Source organism: Rhinoderma darwinii, chromosome 8 (assembly GCF_050947455.1).
Source record: "Rhinoderma darwinii isolate aRhiDar2 chromosome 8, aRhiDar2.hap1, whole genome shotgun sequence".
In the NCBI taxonomy this organism is placed as follows: Eukaryota; Metazoa; Chordata; class Amphibia; order Anura; family Rhinodermatidae; genus Rhinoderma; species Rhinoderma darwinii.
The window spans coordinates 97,892,941-97,911,958 of NC_134694.1; the positions used below are offsets into that span (position 1 = coordinate 97,892,941).

A 19,018-nucleotide genomic window follows, 5' to 3' on the forward strand; every position below is an offset into this window, starting at 1 on the left:
GACTCTGTGCAGACAGTCATGTTCTTCCACACCAAACTTACCCAGCCATGTCTTTATGGACCTTGCTTTGTGGCACAGCAATGCTGGACCAGAAAAGGGCCGAACCCCAAATGTTCCCACAAAATTGGAAGTTACAATTGATCAAAATGTCTTGGTATGTGGAAGCAATAAGATTTATTTTGCTAATAGGCCTAGGCCAATCCCTGAAAAACAACGCCATAGTATTATCCCTCCTCTACCAAACCTTACAGTTGGCACAATGCAGTCAGGCAGGTAACGTTCTCCTGGTATTCCCCAAACCCAGACTCGTCCATCAGACCGCCAGATAGAGAAGCGCGATTCATCACTCCACAGAACACGTTTCCACTGCTCCAGGGTCCAGTGGCGGCAGCTTTACACCACTCCATCCGACGCTTGGCACTCTGCTTGGTAATGTAAGGCTGGCACGCAGCTGCACGGCCATGGAAACCCATGTCAGGAAGCTCCTGGGCACAGTTTTTGTGCAGATGTTAATGTTGCCAGAAGAGGTTTGGAGCGCTGCAGTTATTGAGTCAGCAGAGCGTTGGCGACTTTTTTGCACTATGCGCCTCAGCACTCGGCGACCCTTCTTTTTAACTTTACGTGGTCTGTACTTCGTGGCTGAGTTGCTGCGGTTCCTGAACGCTTCCGCTTTGCAGTAATATCACTCACAGTTGATAGTGGAATATCTAGGAGGGGAGCAATTTCACAAGCTGACTTGTTGTAACGATGGAATCCTATTACAGGACCACCCTGGAAATCAGTGATCTCTTTACAATGACCCATTTTTTCACAAATGTTTGTAAAGGCGACTGCATGGCGAGGTGCAGGATTTTATACACATGTGGCAATGGGACTGAATGAAACACTTACATTTAATGAATAAGAGGTGTGTCCTAATACTTTTGTCCATAAGGGTATAGTCACACAGTGCGTGCATTTTTACTGCAATTTGCGGCAATTTTGTTAATCGCGGTTAAAATGCATGGGTTCTTTTGGTGCGGTTTTCGGCCATGCTGCAAAACCGCACTGTGTGAATTAACCTCTAAAGTGTATAACAATTCTGGGGGGAAAAAAATTCTGCGTTGTGCCCCTCTGCAATTAGTCCTAGAAATTTATGAATAAATTGAGAACTGGGTGTTACTATTTCCCTTGTCAAAGGGGCGTGTCCCTACACAGTCTCAGTCTGTCAGCACTGATTGGATGCTCACAATATGTAGAGACACACCCCCAACTTTATTCATAAATTTCTAGGAGGAATGGCACAATGCAGAGTTCTAGGAAAATAAACTCCAGAATTGTTATTCTTGCTTTGTAAATAATAGGAGACTTTTTTTGGGGGAAAAAATGTCCTAAAAAAAATAAATCAGGTTCGCAATCCTGTCCCATTTATTGAATAAGTCCGCTCATTATCGGCGTTGATGGAGACCATTACAATAGACAATAAATATCCATTATATATATCACCAAAAAATCTACCGTCACTAGCGATGCACGATCTTATAGAAGTGAAGACGCGCAGTGTGCAGGGAGGCCTATACCAATATGTGACGTCCACATTCCCATCTGATCACTCTATTCTATCGCCGCTGGCAATACCCAGGCTGCTAATTTTAGCTCACTTCTTACTTCCTATGCAGCATCAGCTGCTACAGCTTCTGCTCTCGCAAATCAGCCAATCACCAAGTCAGCGTGTCACATGGCTCCGCCTCTTTCTAACCTTTCACCAATCAGCGCCCCGTTCGCTGGCCCTGATGGAGCAGAAGCTCAGTACAAAGTCCCGCCCCCTCCCGCTGTCCCCGGACACTGAACCTGTTCGTTATTGTTGTTATTGCTGGAGCGGGGTGTGGTGACGTCACCGGGTAAGGCCTGTTCTGCTCGGCAGCGCGCATACACCAGTGCGGGAGCGCGCTAAAGCGTCCCGCCCCGGCCGGACAGTTTCTACAGTGACGATTGAATAACTTTTCTGGGGCAGTCTCTACCGAGCTGCGACCGGGAGGAGGCGGCGAGGCGTCCGGTATGAAGTTTTCCGCTGGTTGCTGTGGGAAGGTGTCTGGGCCGCGGTTTGGGGCGTCTCGGTTCTGACTGTATGTTTCTTTTGACAGACCCAGTGTGCTGTCGGGACGACATGGACTACCCTGTACCCCGGGGGGAGCTACTGCCGGCGGGGCTGCTGGACAGGTAAGGATCCGTTCAAGGACACAGGACGGATATTGTGCTCTTGTGGAGTAAGAGGAGGCTGCAGTGGGACTACAGCTCCCAGCATGCTTTGCAGCCTGTCTTCAGTAGAGCGTGACTTGTGTGATTGTTCATGTTCGGAGGATCATGTGGTTTCTTTCCATTTCTGCCTCAGGTCGATTTATTTGTTTCATTCTGCACTTATTCATTGTAAAGTATTGTGAAGTACAATGGTGTCACGTCTGTAGGGTTGCAGCGGCGTCACGTCTGTAGGGTTGCAGCGGCGTCACGTCTGTAGGGTTGCAGCGGCGTCACGTCTGTAGGGTTGCAGCGGCGTCACGTCTGTAGGGTTGCAGCGGCGTCACGTCTGTAGGGTTGCAGCGGCGTCACGTCTGTAGGGTTGCCGCGGCGCCCCGTCTGTAGGGTTGCAGCGGCGTCACGTCTGTAGGGTTGCAGCGGCGCAACGTCACGTCTGTAGGGTTGCCGCGGCGCAACGTCACGTCTGTAGGGTTGCCGCGGCGCCCCGTCTGTAGGGTTGCCGCGGCGCCCCGTCTGTAGGGTTGCCGCGGCGCCCCGTCGGTAGGGTTGCCGCGGCGCCACGTCTGTAGGGTTACACGTATTGTGGAGTTAGGATCTCGTTCAGAAGTGCAATGGTGCGACATCAAATCTATGGGATTATTGCAATGTGTGTGGCACAATGTACACCAATAGTCAGGGTCCCTGGATACTTTTGTAGGATATAAAACTTCTGCAACTCCGGAAAATCCGTAGACATTAACATGATCGTTTTCACTTTTCTATTTCCTTCCTACCGGGTGATATAGAAAGTTGTGGATAATTCAACAGGCAAATCATTCAGGGCCTAATGATTTCATGTTTGTGGTCTAGCGTTCTCCTTACTGATATTATAGTTACCACCAACAACATGCATGCTGGAGTACAAAGGGCTCCCTATAGAGACTCAGAGCCCATGTACGTTTTCCACTGTCTCCATACGTGTCCGCTTCAATTGTTACCCCCTGGAGTGTGAGCCGCCGTAGGGTCCATTGGGTGTCAGCTGCTGTGGGGCTTATCTGGTCCTGGGAGCTCCTGCAGCTATCAGGTGCTGCTGCAGTCAATCGCTGGTCTCAGCGGTGTTAGTTTACTATGTAATGCTGTCCCCTGCTGCCAATTTTCAAGTCCTGAATAAACCCTTTAAGTCACCTTAAAGAGGATCTGTCAGCTTTCCTGATGTTTTAGGTAAATACTTGTCTCCCCGTGAAAAAAAACCATTCTGGAACAATTTTTTTTTTTAGAACTCTGTTTTGTTTTGTTCCGTTCCTGTGTTATTCCTCCTAGAAATGTATTCATAAACTGACAACTGGGTGTTTCCGTTCCCCTTGTATAAGAGGCGTGTCCCTAGAGTCTCACTCTGTGAACACTGATTGGACATTGTCAGTCTGTAGGGACACCGCCAGCTTGTAACACCCAGTTGTCAATTTATTCATACATTTCTAGGAGGAATAACAGAGGAACGGTACAACACAGAGTTCGAAGAATTGTTATTCCATGGGGATTACAAGTATTTACTTAAAGGGAACCGGTCACCAGCATTTCACCTATTACATCAGCAATACCTGGTGGTAGTGAGTGAAAAATCATTTTTATGTAACCTATAAGTATATTTTAAGTAGCTCTGTACCTTTTAGTGTTCCCGTGCCGTATGCTAATGAGCATGAAAGAATCATCTTCATCCCTCAAGCCTTTCTGAGTCATCCCCGCCTCCTTTTGATTGACTGCTCCTCGCCTCCCCAGCACACACGAAATCCCGCGCTTGTGCATCGATGTCTTATGCAGGTGCGCGCACACAACGGGGCCCCATAGTGGCGCACGCACAGTAACTAGGTTTGAAGCCTGGCCGAAGGAGGGAATTGTGTCGGACCACACGTGACGGGCGCATGCGCGCTATCTCCGAAGAGATTTTGGCATTCAAGGCAGGCCAGTGTTGGGCGGACATAAGAAGAGGAACGAACGAGACTGCCGGATTATTACCATAAAAGGTGCAAAATGTTTGCAGACCGTTATTTACGGTCGGAGGAGGAGTTTAGGAGAGGGGATAACGGCAATGAATTTTTCACAGTAGCGGGACGTGAGGGGTGAGTAGGGTTCAATAGGTGAAATGCTGGTCACAGGTTCCCTTTAAACAGACCTGTCCGGGGAGGTGATATGTTTCGGCTATGTGATGTGCTGGTGCCTGAATCTCAAAGATGATTGAAGTTGTATAAGGTCCAGCAGATTTGAGTGGTACATAGTCATAGTCTGCACTAGGGATGCATCGAAACTTCGATATCATGTACACCCTCCGACGGTTCGATACCGCTATTTCATGTATTTCGATACTAAGCTGTGCGGCCGTACAGCTAATTATAGTAACACATGAATGTATGAGAGCGGGGCTGCGGCTGTGTGATAGTCATTGCCCCGCTCCGGAGTCCTGATAAGTGCGTGCCGTCAGGATGATGCGATGTGGACTAATAAGCGGCGGCACTGAAGACAGAACATGCCGGGCGCACTGCAAACACCCCTATGTTCTGTCTTCAGTGCCTGCGCCGCTGCTCATTACCTCATGCTGACCACGCGAGCACTTGTTGTCAGGAGCGGGGCAATGGTTGTATTACACAGCCGGAGCCCCGCTCTGTAACGGCGGAGATCAGAGAAACTTCTCATCACCACCGTTATTCCCGTGAATGCTGCGATCAAAGCTGACTACAGCATTCAGGAGAAAATGAGAAGGGGGGGGATGCCCCTGGATCGCGTCACAGGTAAATCCTGTGACGCGTTTGAGGGACATACCATATATGGGCAGACAGCCCAGGGTCCATTGAAGGACCCCAGAGCTGTCGTACCATATTTCCTGTTAGGGCATACTTAGTACACAGGCAGTTGTTAGGACATACCTATCAGTACACAGGCTAATGTACTGGCATATATCTGATATATGCCAGTACATTAAAGTTTAAAAATAAAGTAAAAACAAAGTAATATTAAATTTAAAAAAATACACATACGCCTTTTTTTACAATAAACATTAAAATAAGTCTCAATACATAAAACATACACATTCGGTATTGGCGCGGCCGTAATAACCTGCAACAATTTTTTTGCGTCATTTATGATGTGTACCCTGTGAAAAAATAAAATAACTTCTTTCACTTATTAATGTGAGGCGCGAGGTGTGACGAATTTAACCTCCACATGCCTCACATTAATAGTAATTAACCCCATGTACCTCACACATTAACCCATTATGACTGAGAAACATAATGGGGTTAATCACTATTAATGTGCGGCACGTGGAGGTTAAATTCGTCATCACGCCTCACATCGCGAAATGGAAGAACTTTTTTTATTACTGTCTGCAAAGTATTGTTTTGTAATCGAAATCGCAAATACTACACGAAGTATCGGTATCGAAGTCCAAATTCTGGTATCGTGACATCCCTAGTCTGCGCTGTACATCACAAATAGCTGCACTTGGAGGGCTTGTTGCAGTAGCAGTAGTCCGAAATCAGAAATGTTCATCTGATACTACCAATAAAGCTGAGAATAATTTATTGGGAATCTGTCAGCTCTGTTCTGCTGCTGTCACTGAGCGCAGCAGCATAAAGTAGTGACAGGCGTGTTGAATGACAGATTTCCTCCTGTCAATCGGCAGCAGCGGGGAGCGGCTGCTCATGAATACGCCGGACTCTTTTTCTCTAGCAGCGCAATATAAACATTAATATGTAGGTACTCCAAAACGGCTTCACCTTTACATATAAGTGACAGACTGATGAAATCGGCGTGCCTGTCACTACTTTTATGCTGCCCTCAGTGACCGGGGTCTTTATCCTGGTAACAAAAGTGGCAGCCAAAGTCGCTGAGCCGGAATAACCACCAAAAGTCGATTGCAACTGAGTTTTGGCCTGACTTGCACTGACTGCTGTGAGGAGGACATAACACCGATCTCTGCCTTATATTGGATAGTGCTGGGAGATTAGGCACGGGCTACACTACTACTTTGGACTTATCCTCATAAACCCGCTTTCATGTACCTGGTCTTCATCTGACAAGTTAATAAATGTCGCTTGGCTTTGGATAACTTGAGTTCTTTGGACCATGTGGAAGTGTCTGCAGATTGTGCATTGCATGTGCTTTGAGTTGCAAATGTCTTGTAAAACAGTCTGTTGACTTAAGACTTCAAATGGAGGGGCGGTTGAGCATGTGCGGGGAGAAGGAACGGGGGATCAGGACCGGTTGGGGTTCCAGGGTGGGGCCCCTAAAAATAAGACACTTATTAACTATCCTGTGGATATGCAATTATTTTCAATTCTGTGAAAACCCCTTTAATATTTGCATGTGGCTTTACATCTGTAATATGTTTCAGAATAATTAGTAAAAGCATATTGCGGTCAGCACGGTTCTGTAGCGAGGCGGCACTACGCCCAGTATTTCCTCAAAGAAGCAGCTAAAACAGAGTTTCTATGGGGAACACACTATGCAAAACGGGATCTGATATTGAAAAATACATGTTGAACTATACACTGTGCGAGTAAACATCTGTGCGAAATATTGGAAGTATGACGGCTTCTTAAAAAAACATTCCGTATGGAGAAGCTGCGGAATACACAGACCACACATGCAAGCCTGAATGAAGCTTTAGGCTCTGTGCACACACTCAGAACTTAACACAGATTTCGGCGTGGACATTTTTTTTTAGTTAGACAATTTACATGCACTGTAAAAAAAAATTGGTGCAGGAAAAAAATGCCATGTCTGAACATACCCTAAGCTGTCCATAGATGCTAGGGAGCTTGTAGACCCGAACCCAAGCTCTGCTGTTAGGGGAAAATGTAGGTTGTCCACAATTCGACTTGCATTTACGCCACCTATGTCACTGTACAGACAGTCTGGGCCTTAGCGGAAGGAGCCACCCATGGACGACACATTTACTATAATTTACACCAGAAACTGGAGTAAATTTATAGCAAAAAATCTTATTTCCGTGGAAAAAATAGAAACTTTATGGAACGGAAAACAACTGCGGTAGAAGCACCACCATTGAAATGAATGATAATGCAAACGGAAGCTATAGTTTCCCTTCGGCTTTCCGTTTATCGGTTCCTCAGATGGAAAGGTTGAACGGTTCATATGTCATACGCTACAGGAAGATAAATACGAGGCTGACCAAGAGAAAAAAGCCTCTGCAACCCAGGCGTTTTTGAGGATGATTTAAAGTGTGTTTTAAGGCATGTTTTCGAAGCGTATTTTGAAGTGTTATTGGAGAATGGGAAAAATCGGCTCGTAAAATGCTCCAAGTAGTGACCTATAGAGGAATGTGGAGTAAATGATCACTCTTAATGTAGCGCTGCCGTCAATGGCAGAAAATAAGCCAAGCGGTCTATATAAAATGGTATCTTTGTTCCACGACAACGCGTCTACAACAATTTCTTCCTCCGGTCCATACCCGAAGGTTTTGCCCTGTATTTTGGAGATATTCTGCTTTAGAATCAACACATCAGATAGAACACCGCTTCAAATCCGACAGAAAACACCTTTGTATAAAATTCTACGGAGGTGTAGGCAGGTATAGTGGTACCCCATAGACCACTATAGGTGCCGTATTATAGCTGCATACAGTTTAGAGGTTATGCAGAGTAGTAATGCAGTAGTGTGCATGAGCCCTTAAGCAATACAGGCTAGATGTCGGGGGCCGCAAGGTAAGACAAGTGGAGTTGTTCTTTCCTTCCAAATATCTATGACTGATCTGTAGCTGTTTGTACAATGACATTTCGTTTTGCTGTATGAATGTCGCTATAGCTTTTAGGCTTTTCTGTGTTTTTTTATTTTTTTTAAACCCTTGTCCTTTGCAATATTGTTCTTGTTCCTAAGCCAAACTAACAATGTGGTTCGAGCTCTTAAGAAGTTGGCTATGTTTCCCTTCTTGCTTGGCCTAAGACGTTTACTGAAAAAGGAATTCTTTCATCTTATAGGTTCTGTCTTCGTCATACGCTAAACCTACTTTCTCATGCAAATATGGAACATGAAGACTGTGCCGTCCAGGGCAGCGGAGCTGTGTGATTATAGTCTGATTGCTGAATGACTTCATCTTCAGAAAATGTCATTAGTCGTGTTCCGACTAGACCTTTGAAATATTATCACGTGATACTTTGCAGACAGCGTTTTTTCATAGTAAAATTACACTCGGGATGTTCCATGCGTCCGGAAAGACATGCAACAACTTTCTGCTTTTTGATATACATGGACGGCGCTAGTGGATCTGAGGTCTCAGACCTGGGCAGGTGGACTCTGAGCAGTGGGTAACCGGGCTACGTAGGTCTTTTATGTTCTTGGACGTCCTTTATAGTCTTGGTATAATCATGTAACAAAGTGCTAGCAACCAGTCCGAACATGAAAATATTTGGATCCTTTTATGCTGGATATGGGAAAGACCGACCCCCTTGTGTCACTAATGTTTTTGGTTAGTTCATCTTCCATTGACCTCCATAATACAAAAGAAATATATCATGATTGAACTATTTAACTGATGATGGCTGGTGCACTCTCAGAAAAATGAATAACATGTCAACCCACCCTAAGGGTATTCTCACACGCACTAATTACAGACATAATTCGGACGTTTTTGCCCCGAATTACGTCCGAAAATAGCGCCTCAATAGCGCTGACAAACCTCTGCCCATTGAAAGCAATGGGCAGATGTTTGTCTGTTCACATGAGGCGTATATTTACGCGCCGCTGTCAAATGACTGCGCGTAAATAGACGCCCGCGTCAAAGAAGTGACCTGTCACTACTTTGGGCGTAATTGGAGCCGTTACTCATTGACTCCAATGAATAGCAGCGCCAATTACATCCGTAATGGACGCGGCGTTCAAGCGCATGCACATGCCGTTACGGCTGAAATTACGGGGATGTTTTTAGGCGGTAAACATCCCCGTAATTTCAGCCGTTGCGGACGCCCTCGTGTGAACATACCCTCAAAGGGTTTTTCCACAAACAAATGTATCCTTTATCCACAACGATAGGGGATACATGTGTGATCGCTTTGGGTCTGACCACTGGGACCCGCAGCGATTAAGAGAACGGGGGACAAAGTCCCCCCCCCCCCCCACCCCCAAAGTGCTCCTTTGGAATGGAGTGCTAGTGCGCATGCTCGACCAGCGCTTTATTAATTTCTATGAAGCTGCCGGAGACGGTGGTACCGGAAGCCCCATAGGAATGAACGGAGCGCTGGCCGAGCATATGCGCACCAGCATTCCATTCTCCTCATCATTTGGGGTCCCAGCGGTTGGACCCCCAGCAATGACACTTGTAGATAGGGGATACATGTGTTTTGTGGGGAAAACCCCATTAAAGCCTTCAGTACTGCACTTGTTTTTAATGGAGAATCTCAGGATCTTTTACTACAGATGCAGTAGCAGCAAAGCTCAAGACTTGCAGCTGTATAAGAGCCTCTCAATTCGCTTAAAAAGGTCTGGAAATTAAATTTTTCCTTAGACCAGGCTGGTATTGGAGGTAGGATCAGGTGCTGTTGAATCAGAAGGACCCATACTGAGAAGAATGCCCAAAAATCTGCTTTTGTTACGTTCTGATTTTGCTGCCGTCTTCACCATGTGCATTGCAGAAAGTAAAATCTGCCGTGAAAATCTGCAGCAAATCTGCAACAGAATTGACATGCTGCGGATTGCAACTGATTGGAACAAAGTCTAGGTGTAGCCTTCGGCCCAAGCGTAGTTTTTGATTGGTTGGTCCTAATTAATTTGAGCTGACTGCTTAGCAACAGGAGGGGGAATGTGCTTGCTCTTATGTAGATCAAAAATGGCTACCCCTGAGGCAGGAGTGCTGGTAGTGTGTGACGCAGCGCTGCCCCTTCTACTGCATAAAGCTGCCGCTCACCGATGCTTGAGCTTTTAGGTAAGTGCAGTAAATATTTTTCCCCATGATTGGAGTGTGCATGTTGTTTCCGGCCGATATAAACGAGAGATTGCAGTCAGAAGTGAATAAAGAGAATATATCGGGAACTTTACAGTTGGAGCAGGTGTCATATACCCATATAGTGTGATCATCTGATGTGCTGCCATGTTTCTCTGTAATTCTGAGTAACCAGATTATCACCCATGTATGTGTATAACTTGTTTACCTCCAACAACCAGCTGTGCAAGAAGTCATTTTTTTTTTACGCTCTTGACCATAGATGGCAAAGCTTGGTTTTCAATTTTTCACATATGCGCCCTTTCGCTCCCAGCATATATGCCGAATGTGTCCATACGGCCCATGACACAACGTACGTCAGAAGAGTTTCCTTTTGGCATATGTTGGGACTGTATGTCATAAAACTTTTTGAAACTTTATTGAATAATGTAGTCCGCTACACAATACAAAACGCAGGCGTCCCGCAAAAAAACATTGTGGCACACGGTTTTTTGTTTTTTTTATAATGGGAGTCAATGGGCGACCTATGCCATAAAGTGGCGTATGTTGGAGGGATTTGTTGGGAGGAAGAGCTGACGTACCCTGCAAATGCAGTATGATAATTCTAAGGGCCCTCTTACAAGGCCCAACGTGGGCTGAGTAAACCAGCGCCGGTCAACGAGACATCTTGTTTGCTCCTTTCACAAGGCGCTATGTTAGGGAACGAGCAATCGTAGTAACGAGCGCTCGTCATACCTTTCCATTATGTCGGCAGCACATCTCCCTGTTTACACCGGGAGATGTGCCGCCAGCAACAATAATATTTCTTGCAGCATAAACGATGCGATCAGCCGATGAACGAGCTTTTGCCTGATAATTGGCCCGTGTATAAGGGTTTTAGGCTCCAGCAGCAGTTTTCTAGGTGCATTAACTGAATGGCTCCAAACCTGTGGAGGTCTATAGGAGAAAAATGTCACTAATTGTCTGAAAAAAAAAAAAAAGCCACTGACCCAAAAAACGCAAGACAAAAGACAAATGAACGCCACAAATAAAAACGTACTGTTTGTCGTACGTTCAATATTTCCCTGTTAACAGCCTGCTAACATCTAGACACCGCAGTTTCCTTCACACGCAGCGCTTTTAGGAAAAACACCACTTTTTGTGGTGGTTTTCTTGAGTCACAGAATATTTTTCCCATGCAAAAACACCCTAAGGCTTTATTTACACGAGCGTATTTAAAGTCCGTGATACGCGCGTGAAAGTCGCACGTCGCACGGACCTATGTAAGTCAATCGGGCCGTTCAGTCATTTCGTGATTTTCACACAGCGTGTCCCCTGCGTAAAACTCACGACATGTCCTATACTTGAGCGTTTTTCGCGCATCACGCACCCATTGAAGTCCTCCCAGGAGGCTAAGTTCTGCAGTTTTCTGCAGCAGACATTCCGGGCAAAAAAACGCACCACGGTTTGGGGCGGTTTTTCGGCCGGAATTCCGTGCGGCGGACAGGGCGGATATGCTGCATGCTTTGACGCAGCGTATCCGCCCCGTGTGACCTCGGCCTAATAGTTCTCTTATAATAAAAAAAAAACCATAATTTTGTTTTCTCATAATCCTAAAGTCTAAAAATCCGTAACTTGTTTCCACCACAGAATTGCAATATAATCCCAATGATGCTCGATTCACTAAATTTACTTTGTCTATATGGTATGGGAAAGGTTTTGCTACTTCTACTATGTGTTCTTTTTCTATCTCTGGCAGAAATATATACATATACTACACCATATGAATGTGGTCCCAGGAGGGTCCCGTGAGGCACAACTATTATGTCGTCGTTGGACTCGTGTGTGTCCTTGTGACTTTACTTTCTCTTCCTGTTCTTCACACCATTAATAAACTCTCCGCTACTTCCCACATATCCTCTTTCATCACCACAGCTGGCTCAAACTTCTCTTACTGCCTGAGCCAACTTTGTCCTTCTGTTTTTTTGGTTCCTCCTAAAAGTACAGGAAAACTAAAAATACTTGATGTCGTGTTAGTGCTCTTCTTGACTGTCAGATGAAAACAATAGATATTGAAGTCTCCGAAGCGCTAGCTTTGGCAAACTGTTTCCCATTGTGTGTGTATTTGTGTTGTACTGCGTTATATTGTATAGTACTACTTACTGATGTTTGTAATCTAGATCTGTTACCTGACTTGTGTTTGCTAGTGACCCATTTACTTTTCTACGCTTTTGTGTTTTGCGCAGTAAGTTTCTGCCAGCACGGAGTCTGATGAATGATATCCTTGGTCATTGAACAGATCCTGCTATGCTACTGCTGTTCTGACATTTATTTTTTCTTCCATTTTTGGTTCACAGATGTGATAGATGATGACTGGTGTGAACAGAGCCTAACAACCAAGAAAAGCTTCCATCCGTTCCAATCGTACTTAGACATAATGCTTATTGTTATTAATTGGCATTAATGGTGATTGGAACATCTTTGGTCACCTTTAGCCTAAATTCAAAAGTAGCGTAAATACCACGGAATCTCTGTCTGGAATTTTAGTGCAAAAATTCTGCAGCATTTTCGCAAAAGAAATTGACATTCTGCAGATTGAGAATCTGCTCCATTTTTTATTTTTGCTGTTGCGTGGAAATGAGATTGGTTCACATCTTTTCCAATTTGCTGCTACTGTAATACGCTGCAGAATTTCTGCACGTAAACTCCGCAGTATTTACACTATGTGTGACCTTAGGCTAAAGGAGGCCTTAGAGTCCATAGACCAGGTAAAGCTGGACACATGAAGCCTGTATGGAAGCACACGGGTGCGTATAATTGAGATGTAGGCAGTCCGTGTGCCTCTGAAAAGCCTGTATTGCTTCTACGGGAATAGAGCACCTTCGCCTTTTTTCTTTTTCTTTTCCACATTAACTTGAAATGTTAAATACTTTTGTGTCAAAAAAGACAAAAGTATAATAGGTATGATACCTTTATTGGCTAACCATAAAAGTTCTATATGCAGCTTTCAGAGCACAGAGGCCCCTTCAGAAAAAAACTGCCTTCGATTTCCTACAGAGAAGGCAAACAGTGGTACAGTATGGGCCTATAGCAATCTATGGGCGATGTACACTGTTCAGCTATTACATTAAAGTACATCTGTCAGCTGAATATGTAATGGCAGCATATTAGTTACAGGTCTGTTTTTCTATTATCCAAATGTTGGATGCTAAGCGCCTGGACCATAGAGCAACGGAAGAAGGTGGCCTGGTTTGAGGAATCGGGTTTTCTTTTACATAATGTAGACTGCCAGGTGCGTGTGTGACACCTGGTTAAAAGATGACACCAGAATGCACTATGGGAAGAAGGCAAGCCGGCCGAAGGCAGTGTGATGCTCTAGGCGATGTTCTCACAAGGAATAAATAGTCTGTAACCCTTCAGCAAACTTTGCATAAAACAAAAGTACAAGCAAACAAGATCTTCTTATTAGAGACTAATGTCTTTCTCCGCTTCTCAGGCCTCCTGCTCAGAATTTTCATGCTAAATACACTACTAAGATCTGTCTTAAGAGACTAGGACTATCCACTCAAAGGGATATGGTTACAGCTGCCCATAGAAGTCTAAGAAGGGGAGGGCAGGAGCTGAAAGAGAAAGGCAGAATAGCAAACAGAAATGCTGCTGCAGCTTCTATTAAGTGTTCTATCTTGCCCCTGTGCTGGATTCCCAGCTGCTGTGCAGCTTTAGGGTATGTTCACACGGCCTATTTACGGACGTAATTCGGGCGTTTTTGCCCCGAATTATGTCCGAAAATAGCGCCTCAATAGCGCTGACAAACATCTGCCCATTGAAAGCAATGGGCAGACGTTTGTCTGTTCACACGAGGCGTAATTTACGCGCCGCTGTCAAAAGACGGCACGTAAATTGACGCCCGCGTCAAAGAAGTGACCTGTTACTACTTTGGCCGTAATTGGAGCCGTTATTCATTGACTCCAATGAATAGCAGCGCCAATTACGCCCGTAATTGACGCGGCGTTCAAGCGCCTGCACATTCCGTTACGGCTGATCTTACGGGGATGGTTTCAGGCTGAAACATCCCCGTAATTTCAGCCGTTACGGACGCCCTCGTGTGAACATACCCTTATATTTAGATATGTGTGTGTGATTGAGATAAGAGGAGAATCCTGCTCTCCTATGTGTGCAGTGTATAGAAGACCTGATCGGAGTAAGGCTCCGCCCACTAGATCAGAGAGATCTGAGAAATAGAGCGAGCCTGCAGAGGGGAAAATTGGTAAAAATGCAGAAAATAAGTCCTATAATGGCTGCGCTATTGTTTGTGGTAAAACCACGGAAAGGGTGACAAAAACCCAATGGAGCCCATTAAAGTCAATGGGTTCTGTTTGGCGTACATATTGTCCATACAACAGAACTGGAGCTTCCGGTATTTTCACTGTTCTGCTCCTCTGATGGAGCAGAACATAAAAACCAACGCAAGTGTGAACCCGGCCTTAGTCCGCACAGGCACAGCTTTATAGATTTATCGGATGCCACAAATGTCAGCATTATTTTTTTTTTAGGTTCATAATTTTATAAAAAATTATTTATGAATACATGCTTAAAGGGGTTTTCCCGAGTTAAAACTTGTGTTAGTGCTTTTAACTTGGGAATGTGCTTACATTTGTAATGTACTAACAGTTTCAGAGTTGGCCCCGTTTACCAATGCTGCCATGGGGCACATGACTGGTGACGTCACTCTCTGCCCGCTGTGTTTATCAGCCGTATGTATAACTGTTACGTGGTCAAATTTTATTCAAATTTTCTTCCTGGTATACGACACGTCACTAGTGACGTGCCATCTATGGGCTGTTCTGTTATATAGCCGGGAACGCGCATACGCGGTCCCTGCGGTTCTCTCGGTTTGTCCGCTTGTTTTTGCATTATAATCCGTGCCAAATAACTGTGAACTGGGCCATAAGGTGTATTGTTGTATGGTACCAGTAATGTGTATATCAGCCACGTCTATTCAGACACTAGCAAGCCTGGACAAAATCAATTCCTGACCATGTCAAACTATTGACTGACAATACAGCCACCTGTTTCTATATACTTGGTGGCATGAGCTCAGTAGACAGGAAGCCTGGCATGTAGGATTATCTGTGCTGTAAAGTAAGGGTGACCTTATTACAAGCCGAACCTATATTAGGGCAAGAATCAGGATCAAAGAGCTCCACTGTGGTCTCTGCTTTTAGTGTATGGGTCATAACGTGGGAACTAAGATTTGAGATCATTTACATTTCTTTATTTCTACTTGGAACATGAAATTGTGGGTCTCAAGAAAGGGTGGAATATGTGAGAAGTACAGTCATTTTAGAAAGCGTCTGCTTCCTCGGTTCATCGGCTTTACATCTGGACAGTTTGTGTGTGGAAGGCTCCATAAATATGGTGGTCGGCCAGGACGCTATAGATTTCAGTATTCAGGACGTGGCAGTGAGTGCCAGGAGATTGTTGTAAATCTGCCCTAATATTTTATTTTTCTTCTTCCTTTTTTTTTTTTTTTTTTTTTTATATATTGAGATAGTGATGCGGTTTTGTGCCTCAAAGTTAATAGAGGTGAATATGAATTCCCTACAACTCTCATGCTTTATGTTCTCCTTTAGGTAATGACAGTATTAGGGAATCGCCCATGACGCACTTCTCTAGTAAGCTGTATCTAAACGACAAGTGCAGATCAAGATGTTCTTTAAAGCTTCATTCAAGCTTTACATGTAGCACATAAGGGTATGTTCACACGAGGGCGTCCGTTACGGCTGAAATTACGGGGATGTTTCAGCCTGAGAACATCCCCGTAATTTCAGCCGTAACGGCATGTGCAGGCGCTTGAACGCCGTGTCAATTACGGCCGTAAATAGCGCTGCTATTCATTGGAGTCAATGAATAACTGCTCCAATTACGGCCAAAGAAGTGACAGGTCACTTCTTTGACGCGGGCGTCTATTTACGCGCCGTCATTTGACAGCGGCGCGTAAATTACGCCTCGTGTGAACAGACAAACGTCTGCCCATTGCTTTCAATGGGCAGATGTTTGTCAGCGCTATTTTCGGACGTAATTCGGGGCAAAAATGCCCGAATTACGTCCGTAAATAGGCCGTGTGAACATACCCTTAAAAAGAAGGGCTTGGAAAAGGTTGAATTTTAGTCTGGGGCTCCATGGGTTGTCGGTGAATAACGGCAAAAAGACAGCTTTACAGCAGCTCGCACGGCCTTAGTGTTTCCCTGCAAGTGGAAATAGTTGTGGGCAGTGCGTGACGAATGCAATCATTTCGACCAATCTGAATTCTTGCGGGACTTTTCTCCCCGTAAGGAAACATTTTGGTCTTGAGCGAGTCATTGTCGTTCCATCATTTTACGGCACCTTGTGACCACCACAATGTAGCTTTGCAGCACTAGCCTTAAAGGCTATGGATATCTTTTGTATACAGTACATTTTTTTATGATTATTGCATCGTATATATTTTATTAAATCATATCTAGAATTGGTTTTAATTAAAAATGTTGCACCGTTTGCCTCTGCAGCTTGTATGTCATACAATACAAGCTGCTGGATGCCGTTCAGTGCTCAGTCCATCAGACCGTTTTGTTTGCTTCTCTAACCTTTCTCTTTGCTTTCCTGAATGATATTTATAGCTGACCACTTTACAACCAAAGAAAATAAATCTAAGTCAAATAAGATCTCAGCTTAAACTAGCGTTCAGGAGAGCAAAAGGTTAGAGAGAAGCCGAAAGAAAGCTGGTCTGTCGGACTGAGCACTGAACGGCATTCAGCAGCTTGTATTGTAAGATATACGAGCTGCAGAAGACAAATCGTGCAACGCTTTTAATTAAAACAAATTGTAATGTTTTATTTAATAAAATATGCACTATCCAATCAGAAAAACAAATGTTTGTAAGTGTGTTAGTACCTCTTAAGGGCTCGTCCAGCATAGTGGATGAGATTTAACAAATCTTATCCACAAGCTGCGTAAAAATTGAGCAGAAATGAAGTACTACTGTAGCTCTGGGACCCGCACCTATCTCGGGGTTCCACACCCCCATCCGGTCTTCTGTTGCTGGACTCTGTCCACTGTCTGACAAGATGGTCGGGTTTTCCAATAACAGCTGGGCGCACTTTACTATACTGTTTCCAGAACTCGCATGGAAATTACAGAAACATGTAGCACAGCGAGCTAAATTGTTTCTGTAGCTCCTCCGTACTGGATACAGCGTGGCTCGCTGTGCTATTGTTTCTGTAACTTCCATTGGAGTTCTATGGGAGTTATGGAAACGGAGTAGCAAAATGTGCTCAGCTGTGTCCGGGAAACCCAACCGCCTCGTCAGATAGTGGCCGGAGACCAGTGGCAAAAGGTAGGACGTGGGTCAGGGAGTCCCGTTCTAGAGATGGGTATAGGTCCCAGAGGTGGGACCAGCTTCTTTCGAACATTAATGGAATATCCTGTGGATATGTCGGAGATGGGTATACCCCTTTTAGGCTGTGTTCAGAGTTTTTTTTTTTTTTTTTTTTTTTTTTGACGTGGAAACGGCGCCGCAAAAACTTTTCAAAAACGGCCCTAGAATGCCTCCCATTGATTTCAATGGGAGGCGGGGGCGGTTTTCTCCCGTGAAAGAAGCGACATACCCTATCTTCGGGCGTTTACGCCTCTGACCTCCCATTGAAATCAATGGGAGGCAGAGAAAGCGTATTTAACTGCGTTTTATGCCCGCGGCGCTCAATGGCCGTGGGCGAAAAACGCAGTGAAAATCTGCCTCAAACTTCCAAACTGAATTTTTAGGCAGAAATTCCGCCTGCAAAATACTCCGTGTGAACATAGCCTTAAGCTGCCAGATCCTTTTCCTCTGGAAAATAAGTGGCAACAGGAGTATGGTGTAGTCTAGAATTTGTAGGCTAGGTTAATTTTACCAGTGAGAGATAGATTATATAAAAAAAAAAAACAATCAGTCAAAATTATATGTATTTATTTGCATTGTCCACAGAGAAATAAGTATTTGATCCCCTACCAACCATTAAGAGTTCAGCCTCCTCCAGACCAGTTACACGCTCCAAATCAACTTGGTGCCTGCATTAAAGACAGCTGTCTTACATGGTCACCTGTATAAAAGACTCCTGTCCACAGACTCAATTAATCAGTCTGACTCTAACCTCTACAACATGGGCAAGACCAAAGAGCTTTCTAAGGATGTCAGGGACAAGATCATAGACCTGCACAAGGCTGGAATGGGCTACAAAACCATAAGTAAGAAGGAGAAGGAGACAACTGTTGGTGCAATAGTAAGAAAATGGAAGACATACAAAATGACTGTCAATCGACATCGATCTGGGGCTCCATGCAAAATCTCACCTCGTGGGGTATCCTTGATCCTGAGGAAGGTGAGAGCTCAGCCGAAAACTACACGGGGGGAACTTGTTAATGATCTCAAGGCAGCTGGGACCACAGTCACCAAGAAAACCATTAGTAACACATTACGCCGTAATGTATTAAAATCCTGCAGTGCCCGCAAGGTCCCCCTGCTCAAGAAGGCACATGTACAGGCCCATCTGAAGTTTGCAAATGAACATCTGGATGATTCTGAGAGTGATTGGGAGAAGGTGTTGTGGTCAGATGAGACTAAAATTGAGCTCTTTGGCATTAACTCAACTCGCCGTGTTTGGAGGAAGAGAAATGCTGCCTATGACCCAAAGAACACCGTCCCCACTGTCAAGCATGGAGGTGGAAACATTATGTTTTGGGGGTGTTTCTCTGCTAAGGGCACAGGACTACTTCACCGCATCAATGGGAGAATGGATGGAGCCATGTACTGTCAAATCCTGAGTGACAACCTCCTTCCCTCCACCAGAACATTAAAAA

General features: G+C 44.8%; 1 protein-coding gene and 1 long non-coding RNA gene across 3 annotated transcripts in view; one reads left to right on the top strand and one right to left on the bottom strand.

Moving 5' to 3' along the window:
* Positions 1–19,018, bottom strand: part of LOC142658775 (uncharacterized) — a 322,308-nt gene that overhangs the window by 133,276 nt on the left and 170,014 nt on the right. The window lies entirely within an intron of this gene.
* The window catches only part of KLHL13 (kelch like family member 13), a 74,160-nt gene continuing 56,943 nt past the window's right edge, over positions 1,802–19,018 (top strand). The window contains exons 1-2 of one of the 2 annotated variants that reach the window (XM_075835972.1): positions 1,802–1,880; positions 2,124–2,199. In XM_075835972.1, the coding sequence (XP_075692087.1) occupies positions 2,147–2,199 (53 nt within the window). In that variant the 5' untranslated portion in view covers positions 1,802–1,880; positions 2,124–2,146. The other variant, XM_075835971.1, reaches the window with a different exon arrangement.